The 20,481-nt window shown below is 45.8% G+C and overlaps 2 protein-coding genes across 2 annotated transcripts; one reads left to right on the top strand and one right to left on the bottom strand.

Moving 5' to 3' along the window:
* The first annotated feature begins 8,189 nt into the window (after window positions 1-8,189).
* Window positions 8,190-12,186, top strand: LOC125529201 (protein NRT1/ PTR FAMILY 4.3). Its single transcript, XM_048693611.2, has 5 exons — window positions 8,190-8,523; window positions 8,641-8,858; window positions 9,522-9,956; window positions 10,897-11,012; window positions 11,104-12,186. The coding sequence occupies exons 1-5, from the start codon at window positions 8,418-8,420 to the stop codon at window positions 11,969-11,971; spliced, it is 1,743 nt and encodes a 580-aa protein (XP_048549568.2). The 5' UTR covers window positions 8,190-8,417; the 3' UTR covers window positions 11,972-12,186.
* A 132-nt stretch (window positions 12,187-12,318) lies between these two features.
* LOC125529202 (immune-associated nucleotide-binding protein 9-like) lies at window positions 12,319-19,546 on the bottom strand. The gene is made up of 6 exons (XM_087544217.1): window positions 19,214-19,546; window positions 18,775-19,060; window positions 16,098-16,372; window positions 15,817-15,981; window positions 15,672-15,740; window positions 12,319-12,633 (listed from the first exon to the last, which is right to left on the bottom strand). Exons 2-6 carry the CDS (start codon window positions 19,031-19,033, stop codon window positions 12,469-12,471), a joined length of 933 nt encoding a protein of 310 aa, XP_087400343.1. The 5' UTR covers window positions 19,034-19,060; window positions 19,214-19,546; the 3' UTR covers window positions 12,319-12,468.
* Window positions 19,547-20,481: the final 935 nt, after the last annotated feature.

Below are 20,481 nucleotides of genomic sequence, written 5' to 3'. Positions count from 1 at the left end.
GATGAATTGTCATCATAGGTTGAAGAGGATCTCCACAAGTACAACCTGCCATGTGCATTTGAATTCCAAGATCAAATTACTTATATGCACATCTTCAGGGGGAGCCTTTGCAACTTATGAGGACAATACCCTACCCTTTACAATTTCACATATTTTATTCCCCATTGAAAACTTCAACCAGTTTGTCATCAATCACCAAAAAGGGGGAGATTGTAAGTGCATCTAGTGCCACCCCTAGTTGGTTTTGGAGTATTGACGACAAACCTGGTTGAGGAACTAATGTGTTCGTGAGAATTGCAGGATAACACATGTAGAAGTCCCTCATTGATTCGGTTTTCCTACCAGAGATGACCCCTAAAAATGTATGAAGACATTGAAGTCAAAGGTGGTATGTGAAGACAGTCACATTGAAGACTATGACAAGAGAAGACATCGAGTGAAGACTATGAAGCGCGAAGACTTAGTTGTTTCGTCATTCTTTTTCTTCTTTGTTGAGTCATAGGAACCACCGTACTGTTAAGTGGGGTCCAAGTGAAGCAGTCAGAATGACTGAAGTGATGCTTAACCAAAAATCCTATGTCTTCGAGCGAAGACAATGAGAGCAAATCTTATCCAGAGCTGGATAAGTCAGCTTTGCTTGTAGCCCAAGTAAAGTTGTCATGTGTGTTTGAAATCTGACCATTGGAACACGTGTCAGTTCCTTAGTGACCCAGGGTCATTTCGGACAAAGCAGGTCGGGTTGCCTAGTGACTATAAATATCCCACCCCCTACAACCATAAACGGTTGGCTGCTCAGAGTTAGTGTACGGCTTTTGTCGTTTGAGAGCGACCCACCTCGAAGCCTTTGAGAGAGAATTCCTTGTGAGGATCAAGCCCTAAACACCCAGAGCCAAAGAGTGTTAGGCATCACTTAAGTCGTCCTGTCTGTGTTATCTGAAGACTTATTACACTTGAGGACTGTGAATCCTCCAGCCGGTTAGGCGTCGCGTTTTGAGCATCCAAGAGTCATTGTGGATCGCCGGTGAACGAAGTCTGTGAAGGTTTGGAAGTCTACCTTGAAGACTTACCAGAGTGATTGGGCGAGGACTTGGTGTCCTTAGCTCAAGGGGAATAAGGTGAAGACGTGGTCTTCTGAGTTGAATCTCAGCCTCCCTAACCAGACGTACAATTGTCACAGCAACTGGAACTGGTCCAACAAATCATTGTCTTCAACGAGTCACTGGTTTCATCCTTCCAATTTCTTTACTTAATGTTGACTCTAGTGAAGTCATTGTATGATTGCATTATCTTTTGTCTTCACTGAGTGACCGCTTGTTTTGATTGTCTTCACACTATCTTCCTACCTGATCTATACTGCCTAGCTGCTATTAGTCGTTGTGCTTTCACTTCATTGAATACTTGACTATGGCTTGCTTAGTGTAGTCTACCTTCCGCTGCATGATAATAGGATTATTTCTATCGTTTGTCTTCGAAACTTCCATGTTTTGAAGACTTTCATAGAAATCGCCTATTCACCCCCCTCTAGTCGATCACTAGCACTTTCATGATCACCATGTAATAGGTGATGCTTGAGCAACCCCAAAGTCCACCGTATGGTAAGAAGTGACTATGATACTCTCATGGTTTAAGGAGCAACATCACATGTTAACACTCCATATTATTTGATACATCTCCAACGTATATTTTTTTATTGTTCTATGCTATTATAGTATCAATCTTGGATGTTTTATATGCAATTATATGCTAGTTTATATCATTTTTGGGGACTAACCTATTAACCCAGTGCCAAGTGCTAGTTGTTGTTTTTTGCATGTTTTTGGTGTTCCGGGAAATCAGTACCAAATGGAGTCCAAAGGCTATTAAACTTTTTGACAATTTTTTGTGGGCAAGAGAGACCCTAGAATCTTCGGGAGGAGACCAGAAGGCAAACGAGGAGACGATAAGGCAACAGGGCGCGCCCAGATGCCTTGTGGGCCCCTCATGGCTCCGTCTGACCTAATTCCACTTCTATAAATTCTCAAATATTGTGAAACCAATAGTGAGCCACCCAAAACACTTTTTCTGTCACTACAAGTCTTTGCTCTTTCACGATCCCATCTAGCGGCCTTTTCCGATACTCTGCCGGAGGGGGGTCGATCACGGAGGGCTTCTACATCAACCTTACTGCCCTTCCGATGATGCGTGCGTAGTTCAGCACAGACCTATGGGTCCATAGCTAGTAGCTAGATGGCTTCTTCTCTCTCTTTGATCTTCAATATGATGTTCTCCTCGATCTTCTTGGAGTTCTATCCGATGTACTCTTCTTTTGCGGTGTGCTTGTTGGGATAGGATGAATTGTGGGATTATGATCTTAATATTTATGAATATTAATGGAGTCTTTTTTGAATTATTACGCATGATTGTTATAGCTTTGTATTTCTGTCTGGTCTATCCGTTTGGTTTGGCCGACTAGATTGATTTATCTTGCAATGGGAGAGGTGCTTTGTAATTAGTTCAATCTTGCGATTATGTATATCCCAGTGATAAAGTAGGGGACAAGACACGTATTTGTTTTATTGCATTATAAGGGTAAAACGATGGGGTTTATTCATATTGGTTGGGCTTACTTTGTCTCTATCATGTCATCTTGCTTAAGGTGTTACTTTGTTTTATACTTAATACCCCATGTGCATCCTGGATAGCGGTTGATGGGTGGATTAATAGTAGTAGATGCAAGAAGGAATCGGTCTACTTGTCTCGGACGTGATGCCTATATACATGATCATTGCCTTGAATATCATCATAACTATGCGCTTTTCTATCAATTGCCCAACAATAATTTGTTCACTCACCGTATGCTATGTGTTCAAGAGAGAAGCCTCTAGTGAAAACTATGGCCCCTGGGTCTACTTTTATCATATATAAAACACAAAAAGACCTTGCTGCACTTTTTCTATTTTATTTTATTTTATTTTATCTTTGCAATTTACCTATCTACCACTACGAGATTTAATCCTTGCAAATAACCGCCAAGGGGATTGACAACCCTCTTGTTTGCGCTGGGTGCAAGTATTTGCTTTTGTGTGTGTAGGTGCTGCTAATGAGGTTTTGTGTGGTTCTCCTACTGGATTGATAACCATAGTTCCTAACTGATGGAAATACTTATCTCTACTGTACTGCATCATCCTCTCCTCTTCAGGGAAATCCCAATGCAACTCACAAGTAGCATTAGTACAATTGATTACAGACGATAGTATCTCAATTCATAACAAACAAGTTTGGGTCAATTTAATATGATCATTCTTCCAACGTATAACCGCGTTGTTGTTTTAGGACTATCATTACACTTAATGATATCCTAAGATTCGGAAAATATGATCACCAACAACATTTGAGCTAGTCTTAGAGGCGGGACTAGGAACCTTTTATTTAACCGTTTATCATTCCACACGTGCATATGAGTTTTCCACTGAATCGCATATTCCAGGATCATAGCAGTTATAGCGTAGAATATAAACTCTTTAATTATGAATATGGAAATATAATAATACAAATATTATTGCCTCTAGGGAATAATTCCAACACATAATGAGCATGAGAATGACTCAAGAGGACTCTGATACATCTCGTCTCAAGTTTTGGAAAGTATAGTGAAGATAAGGGAATAGCACATGATAACCAAAGATTCACCCGAATGCCATTTGTGTATTCATAGGGATAAATATGGATGTCCATTGTTCCGCTATTGATCATTGAACGAAAGGGGTTTTGTTCATGTCTATGTTTTACTGAACCTACAGGGTCACAAGCTTAAGGGAATCACGGTATGTTGGGTGTTATTGTTGTAAGAGTTATGAGAAAATATTTATTAAATAGTTTTATTAATATTAAAAATAGTTTCGAGAAAAACCAGAAGTGTTTCAGAGTTATCGGAAGAGCTCCGAAGTTTGTTGGGTAATACGGGGAATTAATATACAGGTGGAAAATATTTTCGAAGATCTTAAATTAGTAATAAAAGGCTCTAATATTGATTATGAGGCTTTTATATTTAATTAAATATCAACATGTCAAGAAAAATACTAAAAAGCCAAGTGATGGGTATTATTGGGCCCTAGGGCCCAATAACAATATATGAAGGCCCTAGCTTGTATGGCAAGCTAGGGGTGGTCTAATTGGAAGCCCCCCCCCCCCCCCGGGCCAGCGCAAGGGGGAGGAGTCTCTCCTCCTGAGACTCCTCCCCTAGTGGCGCCCCTCCCCCCCCCCCCCAACCTACATATACTAGAGGATTTTGGCCCTTGGAGATACACAAGTTTTGAAGCCTCCTCTAGTTCTCTAGCTCTAGTTCTAGTTTGGAGTTCGGTTCTCTTCCTCTTCCTCTAATTCTTCGGTGACGATTAGCTCTAGATGGCGAAGCAATTCCAGATCATGAAGCCCGAATGCTTGTAATCTTTAGAGAGGCCATGCTTTCGGTCTTCGGTTCGAGGGATCGTTCATGAACAGTTCGAGGGACTTCAAGTACGATCTACACCAACTCTTCTTCCCCTGCAACTCAGAGTTGGTAGTGATTCGATCTAAACCACTTATTCATCATCGTAGTGTTCCTAGTGTGATCGCAGGACATTTTTTTTCTACTATGTTCCCCAACAATCTTTTCCTTCTTCTTCTTCTTCTTCTTGCTCGGATTGGGATTTGATGTTGTCCCAACTTAAAATGAAGGACCGGTTGGATCCACCAATTCGTACTCCATTTGGGTCGGATCTTGATTATTATTGATCATGTCCAACATGATCAACTCCTGATGGTCAAGCATTCATCAAGTCCGAAATGAACTAGCGGTATATGAAAAACATTGAACATGGCATATGCAAAATTGATCGGACAGCAGCAACAAGAACATACCGAGTCTTGCTATGTCATTTTGTTGAACAGGACGAGGGTAGCCCAGGCGCCATCGGTGCCCGTGCTTGTCCGCACCCGAAGTAGCTGCGGTGAGTGACAGACGTCCACCGTTGACATTTAGGTGGGCGAAAAGCTCTCCAGAATTCCCCAACCGGTCGTCGGATCCTCCTGTGTCCCAACCTGGTCCGACGGTGCGGTCCTTGGCGACGAGTAGATGGATGGGGTGCGAGGTCCCGGCGTGGCGTGGGGGGAGGGGGAGCGGCTCATCCATGTCCGCATCCGCTCCCTGCAACGCCAACGCTTCCCTCTCTTGCTGCCTCCGTCGCTGATCCCTCCGGGCGACGTTCTCCGGCTTGCAGGACGATGCCGAGGATGGGACATCGATGGACGAGGCGGACGCAACCTCTATTGCGGCGGTCGGGGACGGGCCAGACGACATCTAGTGCGACGGATCGGGACCGACAGCGAGGGCTCAGATGCGGAAAAGGCAGGAGGGGGAAGGGTTTAGTAGATTTGGTGCAATCTGTGGTGGGGTAGGCCTGTCGGGTCCAACGTGGCGGACGCACCCGGGTCTCTCCATATTAGCCCCATATTTTGGGCTAGATATGAGGGTGTGCCTATCAGCCTGGACGTCTGAGGCCCGTTTGAGGCGCTCGTCTAAGTCATTTTTTTGACCGGTCACTGACCGGGCCGTCTGCCCTAGCATTTGAGGCGGGTTTGGGGCGGCTGATTGTGGATGCTCTAAGGTGGGTGTTTTACCTATACATGGTGACATGATGACTTGGTATAGTTGCGTGTTAAGAAAATCAGAGTTAGGTGGGATCAACTATTTAGTATAAAGAATTGGAATATATCATAGGAGTTCACTAAAGTATTGACAATTTATACGTTGATCCTTTTAACTTGAATTCAACGATAGTTGTTCCACACAATGTACATGCAACTATCGTATAAATTGTAATCAAAAATAGTTAAATTGAAATTCAGAAAACTTGGAAATAAAATATTTTGGAACACAACTAAGACTATAGTTCAAAAAAAAATTATAAGTATTACGTAACTTGAAGTTAAAACAAATGAGATATAATTTACTTACTTATTAACATTTGGGACAGGTCATAGAATTATTTTATAATAGAATGTGACCTGGCGTCCATGTGGCGTCTGAGTCAGCTGCCATGTTAGCCTAACATGTGGCCTGAATAAATTTTGGTAAAAAGGGTAAGTCGTGTAATACAACAGAAGTAAAGAGGATAAATGTTACACCTAAAATCATGTAACTGCTGACACTCTGCATTTATTCGGAGGTAAAAGTGGATTCTACTTGAAAAACCTAGCCCGGTACGTTTCACAGAATTTTGACAAGCCAGGCCTACTTTGCTGCTGCCAAGGTGCCCTTTGATTCGAAACGTAAATCAACCAGCTGGGTCAGGAACTGTACTGCCCACAGCCCTACACCAATGGCTGCTCAACAACTCAAGCATATGAACAGAGTCCATATGCTCAGGTACCCCGTATCCAACACCGAGAATCCTGCTTCCATGAAGCCCAAAAGGCATGCCCATAAACAAGCCACAGTGCCCCTGCTCCAATGGCCGAGACCCAAGACCTCACCTCACCCATGAGCTGTGCGTGCTCCGTTGCAAAGACAAAGGCATCGCGCTTTGCAGCGTCAGATAAAAGAATTCCGTCTGCGGCTGATCGATCCCCTCTTATCCGGCATCGCGCGTCCATGCATGAGCCACGGCGACGACGGAGATTTGGTCTGTTTCTTTTTGGCCGGATGGGGACAAGTCCGCGGATCGCCGCGATGAGCTCTTTTGGCCTGTCCATCGTCCGTTTCGGTGCCGTCGCATAGCAGCCGGTCCGTTCCGCGTACCAAGAAGCGCGCGTGTGTGTGTGTTTTCCGTTCCGCCCGTGAGATAATGCCTGAATATTTCATGTCGTGCGCCCGCGTTAGGTGCCCACACCCCACTCACACCTCTCTATACTGTTTGTTTATTAGTATCAGTACGTACGAGTACGGATCAATTTCAGACCGGCCAGTTACCACTCATTACCACACGGTTCACTTCTTTGTACTAGTACTTCCTCCGTTTGGAATTACTTGTCGCAGAAATGAATGTATCTAGATGTATTTTAGTTCTAGATACATCCATATCCGAGACAAGTAATTCCGAACGGAGGGAGTATTAGTTTAGGATCATCATTTTTTACCTGTATGTGTGTTTTGAAGGGAGTCACTGGAGCAAGGCATGTGACGGTCGAATCTATGCCTTGTGATCTCTGCTCTGCTAGCTATGGTACGCAAAAGCAGGGGAGCTTTCCAGCAGCAGATTTGGCGCTGCCGTCTTTTTGAACAGCACGCCAAGAATCAGGAGGCATATCTATCTGTCTATCTTGGCATATGGGGAGCTAGTATTCCTACATAAGCCATCTATATTGTGGCTTGCTAATTACTCCCTCTGTAAACTAATATAAAAGTGTTTAGATCACTAAAATAGTAATCTAAATGCTTTTATATTAGTTTATGGAGGGAGTATTAGCATGCAACTTGGTCGTGCAAAGTCTGTCAAATATATCTCCGTTCCGAATCATTGATCACATCGTTCATAATAGGCATCCGATCTGCCGCATGTACGAATGTAGTGTCCCGTTGCACGATCTAGATGGTCCTCCATCCATCGACATTCCTGGTACGTGCTGGGAGTACAGTGTACTACGTAGCTAGGGTACCTGCCTCAGCTCTCCCGAGAGAGAACCAATACCTGCGCGGGTGTCGGGTGCACCGTGTCACTGTCTGCGCCAGAAACGAGGACAGGTAAACACATCAATTCCACTATATTTAGGGGGCCATCAAGTAGTTATCCTGTCGTGTGGCTGTGGTTTTAGCTGTCGAACAAGCTCCTCACTGATAGGTCATCCAGAAAAAAAACAAAAAATAACTCACCAATATAGATAAAGCAGTATATCTCAGTCAAAACTTGGGTCAGGAAACAACTTCCCTCTATCTGAACGTCTCTGCCTCAGTCAATCCGCAACACAAAAACAACAATAAATTGTTGACCTGGAAGCTGACCGCTGGTCGAGATTTCCAGCAAAGCAGAACAAGGAACACACATCGTACATGGACCTGCCCAACAATTAGAGCAAGTCAATCCATATCCATATCCATACGCCATCTGATGCATGTGTGTGCACGCGCCTTTTGGCCCTCCCAACTCAGCAGCAGCTCCTCACACTCACACGATCGCGGGCGGCACTGCACACCTGCACTGCGCTGCCACTATGGAGCGATACCGACCCCGAAATTCCGACGTGAAAGGGAAGGCCACTAGCTCAACGCCCCTTTCGGCATTCGTTGATTCACAACTCGCAAGAGAGAGCAGAGTCATGGCCGTGCTGTGCTCCGCCGCCTATAAATAATGCCCCGACCACCAACATGGCATTTACCTACGCAGCACAGCAGCAGCAGAGCAGAGCTTCGCCATTCAGCTAGAGTGGTGCTACCTACCTAACCCGGTTGACCCCTAGAAAGCATGGACGTTGAGAGCTCCGCGGCGCATGAGGTCTCCGTCGACTGGCGGGGCCGCCCCTGCGAGCCGGGCCGGCACGGCGGCATGCGCGCCGCCGTCTTCGTCCTAGGTACGTCGTGCTCCTACTTATACATCAAGTTGGCTTGTTATACGGAGGAGCGATGGAGCAATGTCCATCCAATCCATGGCGCGCGCGCGCGTGCTGACTGGTGAGGCTGATGTGCAGGCATCCAGGCGTTCGAGATCATGGCGATCGCGGCGGTGGGGAACAACCTCATCACGTACGTGTTCGGGGAGATGCACTTCCCGCTGTCGGAGGCGGCCAACGTGGTGACCAACTTCGTGGGCACCATCTTCCTCCTCTCCCTCCTCGGCGGCTTCCTCTCCGACTCCTACCTCGGCTGCTTCTGGACCATGCTCACCTTCGGCTTCGTCGAGCTATCGGTACTACTCCTGCTTCACTACCGCATATGCGTAATCTCTCTATCAATCTATGCTCACCAATGGGTGGCCTGCGCGTGTTTCATTCAAGTTCAAGACAAGAAGATGAGGAAGATGGAACGTGTGAGGGTGTTTTTCCTTTGCGACCGACCGATTGACTTGTTTTCACGTAAAGGGAGATGAACTTGGATGGGCCTGATAAAAAAAGGCTCCAATCACCATGCATGGACCCGGTTTTGGGACCAGGTTGAATTCAACGCACGCAGCATGGCTCGTAATTAGGAGTAGTTTTTGTTTTCTGAAAGCAAAGCGAGTACAACTACACACACACGCCAGTGGGAATTTGTTTGTTGTTGTTGTTGGGGCTTGCCTGAAAACAACATGTCCAAACAAAGTTGTGCTAGTGTTACTTGCCTACTTTACTTGGCACTCTCACAATCCCAGTCATTTTTTTCTTTTACCTTAAAAAACCCCATTAATGGAAATATGGAATCGAATAAAAAAATCTATTTTCATTAAGAATATTTTTTTTAAAGAAGGAAAGCCCCCGGCCTTTGCATTAGAATGATGTATGGAGCCATTTTCATTAAGAATATAATCGGAAATACTAGTACTGTTTTGCAATGGATTTTTATTGGTAGGTGTTTTCTTTTCATCTGTCCTCAGGGCTTCATACTACTGTCAGTGCAAGCACACCTTCCGCAGCTGAAGCCGCCGCCGTGCAACATGGCGTCCATGGACGGCAGCTGCGAGCAGGCCAGGGGCTTCAAGTCCAGCATCTTCTTCGTCGCGCTCTACCTGGTGGCGCTCGGCAGCGGCTGCCTCAAGCCCAACATGATCGCGCACGGCGGCGACCAGTTCTCCGGCTCCGACAATGCCAAGAGTCTCTCCACCTACTTCAACTCCGCCTACTTCAGCTTCTGCCTCGGCGAGCTCGTCGCGCTCACAGCGCTCGTCTGGGTGCAGACGCACTCCGGGATGGACGTCGGCTTCGGCATCTCCGCCGCCGCCATGGCCGCCGGCCTCATCAGCCTGGTGTCCGGCGCGGCCTTCTACCGGAACAAACCTCCTCAGGGCAGCATCTTCACTCCTATTGCAAGGGTAACAATAATCTTCACTTCACTATAGTAATTAAGTCAGTAATAACTCAATGATTGTAAAGACGGACATGTTAATGGTCTTTCCTACAAAAAAAAATCAACTGGCTGAGTGCTTGTGTTCTGACAAACTTTGCGCGTTCAAAAAAATTGGACGAAGTTTGGACCGTTAGGTTAGTGGCAGGTTGCTGTATGACAGTATGTCAAACATCTCCTTTCTGCTAAAAAATCCTTTTCAGAAATTTCCAAGATACTGCAGCATATGCAAGAATTTTGGCCAAGACCAATGATCTGATCACATTACTATATCCCTCCCTCTAGTACTCTATGGTTAGATTAGCTATTCTTGAAATAGTAGGTAGACTTAGTTTCGTCATCATTCAGTCAGTCAGCTGTTCTTGCATTATGCTCACCTTGTCACATTCAACAGTTGTGCAATTTGGGGCCATATGATAGGTACAAGTAGTTTACATTTTTGCCTGCCGATCAGATCTAGTCAGATACACCTAGCCAGAAACGATGTGCTCTCTGCAATGCAAGTTGTGTCTGTGGTGCAGTTCTTAAAGGTTTGTCACTTATTGACTGTTAGGATGTCAGTTCTGTGCGCAGCGGTGGTTTTGGTCCTGTTGGTAACGACAGAACTGACTGCGGATTATGTATGCTGAATCACGTGTGCTGATGTGCGCACTTGCATTATTCAGCATTGGTTCGAGATGACAGGCTCTCTCTGTGCAAACAATGATAAAATATTGGGCCGTGCTTTATGCTGTTTTTGTCAAACGAGGTTAACATCATTTTGACACAGAAATGTACAATTGGACTTTTTTTTTTGTTAACCAAGATACAATTGCGTGGCAATATCATTTACATCAGATTTGCAACTTGCTGTTTTCAAAAGAAAGAAAAAAACTGACGAAGTTGCTGCGAACTGCTAAATTCTGCAGGTGTTCGTCGCCGCCTTCACCAAGAGGAAGCAAATCTGCCCTACCAATACTGGCAACGCCGGAGTTGGCGAGCCGGCACGCCTCGCCGGCAGCTTCCGCCACGGCAACAAATTCAGGTGGAGCGCCGCATCCATCGTTCTGGTGACCAGATTGCTCTGAGTTGTCGTTCTGCGGCCTGACTGACATGCTGTGAAACAACGTACGCAGGTTCTTGGACAAGGCGTGCGTCAGGGACGCGGCGCAGCAGCAGGGGGGCAACACGAAGCCGGAGAGCCCATGGCGGCTGTGCACGGTGTCCGAGGTGCAGCAGGCCAAGACCCTCCTCGCCGTGACGCCCATCTTCGCCTGCACCATCGTGTTCAACACCGTGCTGGCGCAGCTGCAGACCTTCTCGGTGCAGCAGGGCAGCGCCATGGACACCGTCCTCGGGGGCGCCTTCCGCGTCCCGCCGGCATCGCTGCAGGCCATCCCCTACGCCATGCTCCTCCTGCTCGTCCCGGCGTACGAGCTCCTCCTCGTCCCGTTCATGAAGAGGCTCACCGGGACGCGCTCCGGGATCACCCCGCTGCAGCGCATCGGGGTCGGCCTCGGCACCGTGGCCTTCTCCATGGTCGCCGCCGCCACCGTCGAGCGCCGGCGCCGCGACCTGTCGGCGTCCGGGGGGCGGATGTCCGTGCTGTGGATCGTGCCGCAGTTCCTCGTGTTCGGGGTGTCGGAGATGTTCACCGCCGTGGGGCTCATCGAGTTCTTCTACAAGCAGGCCTGCGCCGGCATGCAGTCCTTCCTCACCGCGCTCACCTACTGCTCCTACGCCTTCGGCTTCTACCTCAGCTCCGTGCTGGTGACCACGGTGAACAGGGTCACGGCGAGGCACGGCGGCGCCGGCGGCTGGCTCGGCGACAACGACCTCGACAAGGACAGGCTGGACCTCTTCTACTGGATGCTCGCTGCGCTCAGCGTGCTCAACTTCTTCTGCTACCTGGTATGTGCAAGGTGGTACAACTCTGGTGCCGATGGCTCTGATGCTGCCTCGGCTCAGATTGCAGCAGAGGGTGATGCCAAGGAGATCAGCTGAACACCTACTACATGGAGACTGAACCTGTATATGCGTATAGATATATGTAGAAATGCATGAAAAGTAGTGACGGGGAAAGAAGTGCTAGGTTAAGAAGAAGGTTTCCTTTGATAAGGAATAGAAAGTACATTAGCATGGCTAAGAAAGTACTTTAGCATATGTATGCTAGTTCTACTACCACAAAGCATAGTCTTCAGTAAAAACTTATTTCAACATAGCGAATGAAGCAACAGATAGCACACTAGCACAAACCTCACTTGGCATGAAACAAGAATCAACCAAATTTCAGAACACATAATGCATGCAAGATCTACATATCATAGCCAAGCATACAGAATTCAATCTAAACTCAAAACAAAATCTTGTTCAGGTCTTTCATGATGCTCGATAAGTAGTACTACTAGCAGTTACGGAGTTTCCAGATAGCGAAGCATACAGAATTCATACATGCTGCAAATTTTGTCCAACAGTCCAAGGACACCATCTTACAGAATGATTCATTTGCTGCTAGATTTGTTGGCCTCTTCTTCAGCCTTCTTCAGGCTATCCTTCAGTGCATGAATCTCTTCTCTCAAGCTGTTCTCTACGGCTTGCCTTTCTTTCTGCTCTTCGTGCAGCTGGGTTTCCAGCCTTGCAATTGTACTGTTTAACTTTTCCTCCACCTATAAAGACAGGTTCCAAACCGTATTTAATCTATTAAATTATTAAAACAATAAGAAAAGTATACTTCTCAGTTGATTTTGTTAATTATAATATATTTAAAAGTAAACGTAGGTGATCATAGATGTTTGTATCCAATACTGTGACATACTATTAAGCTACAAATCGGCCGGACATGACATCAATTACATCAGAAAACAGTGAGAGTCCAATTGGTCTTTTCTTTTTTTCCTCACTCTAGTTCAAAAAAGAGCGTATTTTCATCAGTTTTTTTATTGTCTATGGCCAAATATGGTTTCTTGAAATCCCTAGGATACACAACTTCATGTCCAATTGTTTGATGACTTTCATTCATACTGCATCAAAACATATGAGCTTTATATAAATAGATTCATTTTACAATTTATAGAGACGCAAATATATATACATATATATTATATATATCTATACTATATAGTGTACCAGTTTTGAAAGTTTGATTTCTTGCATCAAAATGCATTCCTGGCCGTTCATTGGGCTCCATCCGACGGCTTATAATGCAGGGATTCGCCGCTACAGTAGCATCAGTGTTGTCTGCGTCACTCTAGAAGCATCTAGGAGTATGTGTTAGCACAGAGTAGCGACCCCACTGCATGTCAGTTCTTTGGAGCTAACAAAGTCACACCATGCCATAGTCGAATCGCCTGGAGCAGTGCAAATTGTTTTACTACAGATGCCCGCAGAGCTACGTGGCACGTGTGGTTGCAGACACAAGTGAGATCTGTACCACTAAGTCTGACAGGAGGTAACTTAAAAAAAAGTCTGACAGGAGGTGAAGAATAAGAATAAAAAATTAAAAGATAAACAAAACAAAACAGTGCATAGCGCACATATGAACCTGTCTCACGTGCAATTCTGGGTGGAAAGTTACAGTAAAACATAGCCATAGGTAGAGGAGGCACTACCTGAACCTAGGTACGTACATACATATGAACCTGTTTTTAAAAAATGGATTTTGAACGTGCGTTAAAATGTGAAAAAATACCAAATAAAATTTCACGCATACATCTTCGCAATATATATGCGCGATACAAAGTTTTACGAAAAAATGTCTTTTTATTTTGCCTCCGCATAAAAGACAAATTTCAGTGCTTCTAAGTAACATTTTACGACACGTTGTTTTGTCTTTTTTGCATATGCAAAAAAAATGTTTTTCCGTGAAAGTTTCTGTGCAGAGATAGAACATGGAGATGTGCGCGTGCAGCTTTTTTAATTTTTTTTGAGGATTTAGAAATGTGTTTCCAAGGTGAGTTCATATATACCCTGGTTCATTTATATATTTTCCGCAATTGGTACCCTAATTTTTTTGCAAATTACATATTCATGTAATAGTTACTGTCGTAAGAACGTGACAAGCTTTCTTATGCTAATTCCTATTATTTTCTTTATGCTTCTATACATGCACAATGGTCATTTGTCTTGAATCATTTCTCCAGGCATTTTCATGACTTATTTTTACCGAAATCACTTTGCAACGTAAAGACGCGCATTGCACGTGCACGCATACTAGTCCTATATAGTGTAGCAGTGTGACCTATGATAGGTACACCCAAAACTGTCCCCAGAATATCCTACATGACTTGCATGCCATTGATTTACAGCATCGGACGGTGTTAAATGGGCGAAACCCTAACGAATGCTACTGTACAACCGCGAATCCCTGCATTCCTGGCCGTAGATCGGTCAAATCGGACAGCTACCATTCCCCGTGTGCATGTGTGGTGGACAGGTTCTGGACATTTCACTCGACGCATGTGTGGTGCATAGGCTATAGTGGCTGCCTGCACAGTGCACACATGATGGTGACGGCCTGAACAGTGCACAGTGCACAGCGAAAGAGAGATGCACACATACCGGTGCAGAAGAAGCAGTGGGAATATTTTTTTATTTTTTAGTTGGGGGATAGGTTCAGAGAGATGTACTCCCCCGACATAGCCAATTAAAATGAAGTACTCCCTCCGGTCCTTTTTACTCTATATATAAGGATTATCTGAAGTCAAACTTCATAAAGCTTAAACATATTTATATGAAAAAATATTAACATTTATAATGCTAAATTTATACGATATGAAAAGTAAAGTCATGACGCATCTAATGTTGTTGATTTCACATTCTAAATGTTTGTATTTTTTTCTATAAACTTGGTCAAAGTTTACGAGGTTTGACTTCAGATAAATCTTATATGCGAACTAAAAAGAACGGAAGGGAGTACAATAAAGTAATGCTGTTGCAAGGGAGAGCTTTGGCGTTAAAAAACAGTTTTACTTATAATAAAGACGACGGTTGGGGTTGTGAAGGTTAATTTTCATCTAACATATTTGCAAAAACATTATTTATGAACACTTTTTTATAGAAATAACAACTAATTGACAATAATAATGTAACAACTCATGTGTGAATTTAAGTACATGGAAGAACACAATGGATTATATTATTTTTGCAAATATATTATTATTTTTACAAACTCATGTATAAATTTCATGGTTGATGTATTAATTAAGGAATATATAATTGCTAGGTTAATTATGAAATCCGGGAAAGAACTGTACAAATGCCCAAAAAGGTATTCATGACATTTTTGTTTTAAAAAAATAAAGGCTTTGCCTAATGCATTGTTGCATTTTTGTGATCTGATGTGAAGAATCAAAAAGCTTCCATGAGTTCCCACTAAAAAGTAGAAACCCCTTTTAAAAATTACATCATGAATTTATCATAACATTGGTGCTTTAGTTGTAATTCTAATGGTTTAGTGTTTTCTATTACATAATAATCTGACGTGCAAAGCACATGCAAATTACTAGCATGTGTGTGTGTGTGTGTGTGTGTGTGTGTGTGTGTGTGTGTGTGTGTGTGTGTGTGTGTGTGTGTGTGTGTGTGTGTGTGTGTGTGTGTGTAGATATAATCACTGCCATGGAACAAATACAGTATTCTGCAAAACTTCAACAGGAAACATTATCACATTTACATGGTGAACTCAAATTATATATTAGAAAACCCTTACCATCTTGCTTATCTGTTTAAGGTAGTCATCATATATCTCTTTATTTGATATGGATACTGGATGCATTTCCTGCAACGAGAACAAAAAACACTGATGTGAAAACTGAAAAATCAGTCAAAGATAATACTACTCAACATTGAATTACCTTAATCTGAGTGAACATCTGGTTGCAGAACGGTCTGCCATGATTTCTTGATATGACAAAATCCACCGCACGGAACAAATTTTTGAGCTGATACTCGCGCTGCTGCATATCACTGGTGTTATTGTCAAAGAGAACAACTCTGTCTGCAAATAGGTCCACCATGTCCTGTAAAAACGAGCATTCAAGTGTAAGCGACATGCAAACAGATTGGACTCAAGGATATCATGAAATGCAGTCAAAATTAAAGCTCTTTGCGAGTGATCGACAGACATGAAATTAACCTGGAGATATGCTGGGGCACTGTCAGTTAACTTTTTCTTCCAACGGCTTTCGCCCCCTACTACATCTCCATGTGTGAAAACTAATATCATGTGATCAAGGACTTCATTGCCAAAGAGCAGTTTGATTGACTCAATTGCCTTCTCATCTTCACAAGAAAACCGAGACTGAGCTGAAAAGACCATAAGCATAGCATCGAAGCCATCTTTGGCCATGTCCATGCACTTGGCTATCTCTTTCTGAACATCTTCAGCTGTACTATCCATGTCGAATAGGCCTATTCAGAAAAGAACATGATAGTTCAATGAATTGCCAGTGCATGCAGATTTTGCAAACATGGAAGAACAAAACAAGCAAGGAACTCTCTTCTCGAAACAGGCTTTCGCCCCATTTTATATATAAAGCAACATCGGAAGAAGTACACGGCCGAACGATACAAGGTGGTGAGGTAACCCTCTTACAGAGCCGATCCTGTGATAAACGACACACACAATACGCACGCGACTACGCTACCGACAAAGAACACCGGGAGAACTAAACACACTCCACGCTACGACCTAGCACATCTAAACTCCACGACAACGTCCCAAGAGGGAAAACGGCGCATAGCCTCGCCGTTGCCGAGTCCACACGGGACAAAGGTCATGAAAGAAATGAACACATACAGTAACAGTAATGACAGAAAAGGATCATTGTTGTATCAGTGCTGTTAAGTCCACTAGGAAAAAGCATATTCACATTTTACAAGTGGGATAAGTATATTTTTCGACCTTCAACTCTTTCAAAAGTATAGCAATAGTCTCTCGACTCCGAAACCAGCAAAACTTAGTCCTCCAACTTTCAAAACCGGATAAGTTTAGTCCCTCAACTTTCAAAACCGGATAAGTTTAATCCCTCATCTCGCTTAGGGTGATTTTCTGCTGACGCGGTGTGGTTTTTGACTCGGACACGTGCACGAAAGGTGCTCGGTATAATGCTCAGCGAGCGGCAGTGCGTGTCGACGGCGCCCGGCAGTGTGTGCAACGAGCAAATACGGCGGCGCCTGCAGCCAGCGTGGTGCGGCTCAGTGCGCGTCGGCCCGGGCGGTCCATGGGCGGTCCATGGTGAGGCTGATGAACGATGGCCTGTGTAGGATGCCCTTAGTCTGCTAGAGTGCTGAAGGCAGGGTCAACTGCGTGAAGCTCCCAAAGCTGCTCTTTTACTCCTGTCGCTGCCACCGCTGGTGGCTCAAGTCTGCCCGCTCGCGCGGGATCCTCATAAAAACAAGGTCTGCACTTACGGACTTACCGTTCTTCAATTCATGTTGTGGTTGGGCTTGACATGGCCGTAGCTAGGATGGATGGAGGGGCACCAAGCGAGCTCCTGCAATGAGCCGGTGCACCAGGGCGCGGCCATGGGTCTCCTGTGAGGCAGGCGTGCTCCAGGAAGGAGCGCGAGCTGCGCTCGACATGTGCGCGAGATAGAGGTGCTTGGCCCGCTTTCCATGCGTGCGGCGGCTAGTCGATGTTTCCTGACAGAACACGAAGTGCAAAGAAGCTGCTGGATTGATTCTAGCCGCCGGCAAAACACGCAGGTACTCCCTCCGTTCCAAAATAGATGACCCACACTTTGTACTATTAGTACAAAGTGTGGGTCATCTATTTTGGAACGGAGGGAGTACACAATGAACATGCTGATCCGATCTCGCCCAGAATACATACGCACACGATGTGTTGCTCCCTGGACTGCATCTTACACGCCGCTGCATACGATCGGATGCATGGCCAATGCCGTCAGCGGAGGTGCCCGCAAAGGGCTTGTCCGAGCTTGCCACCTCGAGCTCCTCCTCCTGCTCAGGTTTCCTGTCCAGAAGGTCAGCGGCGTCGCGTCGGGCGCAGGCTGCTGCTCGACGGCCCGTGCAACAGGGAGGCCAAATCACTCGTCTGCCAACGCCACGCCCTGGGTCGCCAAGCTCCTCTGGCCGCTCGAGCGCTTTATCTCCGCCGCATGACCATCATGGACGACGCTGCCCGACACTGTGTTTTGAAAAAAATGACATGAACTGTGACGTGGCGGTCAAACTAGGTGACGTGTCAAGTTTTTGGTCAAAACCATGTCCACATCAGATGGAAACCACGAGCGGTATGAGGGACTAAACTAATCTGGTTTGAAAAGTTGAGGGACTAAAGTTTGCCGGTTTGAATTCAGGGACTATTTTTATACTTTCGAAAGAGTTTAGGGACAAAAAATATACTTCTCCCTTTACAAGTAAGACACAGCACCTGGTACTCCTAATCATTTTAACTTGATAGAGGAAATTGCTTGGTATATGCAAACCTATACCTGTGATGTTTGTGGTACAGCTACTGGACTCTTGCCCCTTAATTTGAGACTTCTTCTACAAAATTTCTGCTTACTAGCTCTTCAGCACTAACTACTACTAATAACGTTTTTTTTGTTTAACTACCATAGGAAATGCTCCACAGCATATCTACATTCAACAAACTCAGGAAATGTTCCACTGCATGATCACAAAAGGATTGTAGCTGCAAATCGCTACAGGTCAACCGATCAAACATCAGTGTTTGCAACCATTTTTCAGATCATACATCAGTCCTTTCAGGAATTGATTAATGAAAACATATGGATTTCCACGGTAACTATGGGCGTCTTGTGCTCAGATTGACTGAGAGTGCTTACCCGGAGTGTCTATGACATTCACGGTACGGGTCGCACAGCCATCGTGGAACTCCCTGCTTCTCTTCTGACAAGTTTCAGTGACAGCTCTATAAGAGTCCTTCGATTCAAATGCGTCGTCTCCAAGTATGCAATTTGCGGTTGCGCTCTTGCCGGAACCAACTTTCCCGACCAGAGCAAGACTAACATCGGCAAGGCGGGGAGGGCAGGGCAGCACCGCCCAGTCGCTGTAGCCGTCGCCGTCACTGCCCCCGCCGCCCATTGACGAAATCGAGGAATGGCCGCGGATCTGCAAGTAAAAGGCCTCCACCCATCATCACCAACCAAAATCTCAACTCGTAGGATAGGAACGAGATGGAAATGCGTGTGCGGAAGCAAAGAAAAATGTACAACCAAGTCATATAGCGAAGAAAAAGAGGGGACGAACAAGAGAATCACTTACGGCAGCAGGCGGAAACCTCACCAAACCCTTGCTCCTTGGGTAAGACTTGAGACGGCGCAAGCAATGGATGAGTGGAGGGCATAAATAGGAGAGAGAGAGAGAGAGAGAGTTCACTGCCCCGGAAGTTGAAGAATAAACTGAAGCGGCGCCAGCGAAAACCCAAATGCATCGGGAGTCTCTGCTTTTCTTTTGAGCTGCCGCTTCGTGTTCCGCCCGAATTTGTGTTTCACCTATGGGTACTCCCGTAGCTCCAAGAACTCTTGGCCCCGCGTCGCTCCCCCGCGGGCGACCCGAACGCCCCAAACCTAGCCGCCAGAACCTACCCCCACCCGCTCTCTCGGTGGCGCGGCTTGGTTCTTCGCGGAGGAGCGGGTCCGTCCGTCGCAAGGCCAGCCTTTGGAGTGGGCGTAGGCAGTTGCGGACGGTCATGGACCCTGCCGGAGGTGGGGGTGGCTGTAGTCTCTTGTTCAGGCTGGGAGTTCGTGCGGTGGCCGGGTTCTTCTTGGTCATGCAGCCGGTCGTCGGTCCTCAGCTTTGCGGCTACTTCGACTTAGAGTTGCGGTGGCGGCGATGCGAGGCAAATTGAACGGTGTAGCCCATTTCCAGAAGGCGTGGTGATGTGCGTTTGCGCGGATGAAAATCCTGCTTGGCTTATGCCGGGCCGGCGGCGATGGCACCTGTGGGTGTCATTTCCTTCTTGAAGGCGTCACCGAGGTGTGTGCTCCATGCCCCTCGCTCACTTGGAGTAGGTGGCTGTCTCCGGACGAAAGCCTCGATTTGATGTTGGATCGGCACATTGGCGGCGTCCTCAACGTCGTATCTCTGTTGGGAGCTTTGTGTGTGGAGACATGGTCGGGTCCTTATTGCTCTCCTCCGGTGTTCGCCGCTGTCCTCTGTTGATTCTTTGCGACGCTATGTATGCTCATCGCTGGTGTCTTCAAGAAGGTGCTTCTCTTAGATTGGAGCAAGTCTCGCTTTCCATTTGCCACTTCCTCTTAGGCACTTAGAGTGGATGGTACGTCGACAAGCGATGTTCTATGGAAAGTGGTGGTCTTCAGAGGTATCCGGCGTCGGTCGAGACGCGGTGTGTGTCAGCTGAGGATAGGCTCTTCTGTGTTGTAGCTTGCTTTGCGGTGTTGTCCGTTTGTAATCTTGGTCGTGAGTGGTGTGGTGTGTGCTACACTCGTTGTTCGCAACGAGTGGTAGCTTCTTGTAATTTCATTTCTGCCTTCTATAAAGCTATGGTACGCCTAGGCGTACTCTCGAAA

The sequence above is a fragment of the Triticum urartu genome, chromosome 2A (genome assembly GCF_056163025.1).
Source record: "Triticum urartu cultivar PI428250 chromosome 2A, HENAU_Tu73, whole genome shotgun sequence".
NCBI classification, from domain to species: Eukaryota; Viridiplantae; Streptophyta; class Magnoliopsida; order Poales; family Poaceae; genus Triticum; species Triticum urartu.
This window is presented reverse-complemented; position numbering and strand designations above follow the sequence as displayed.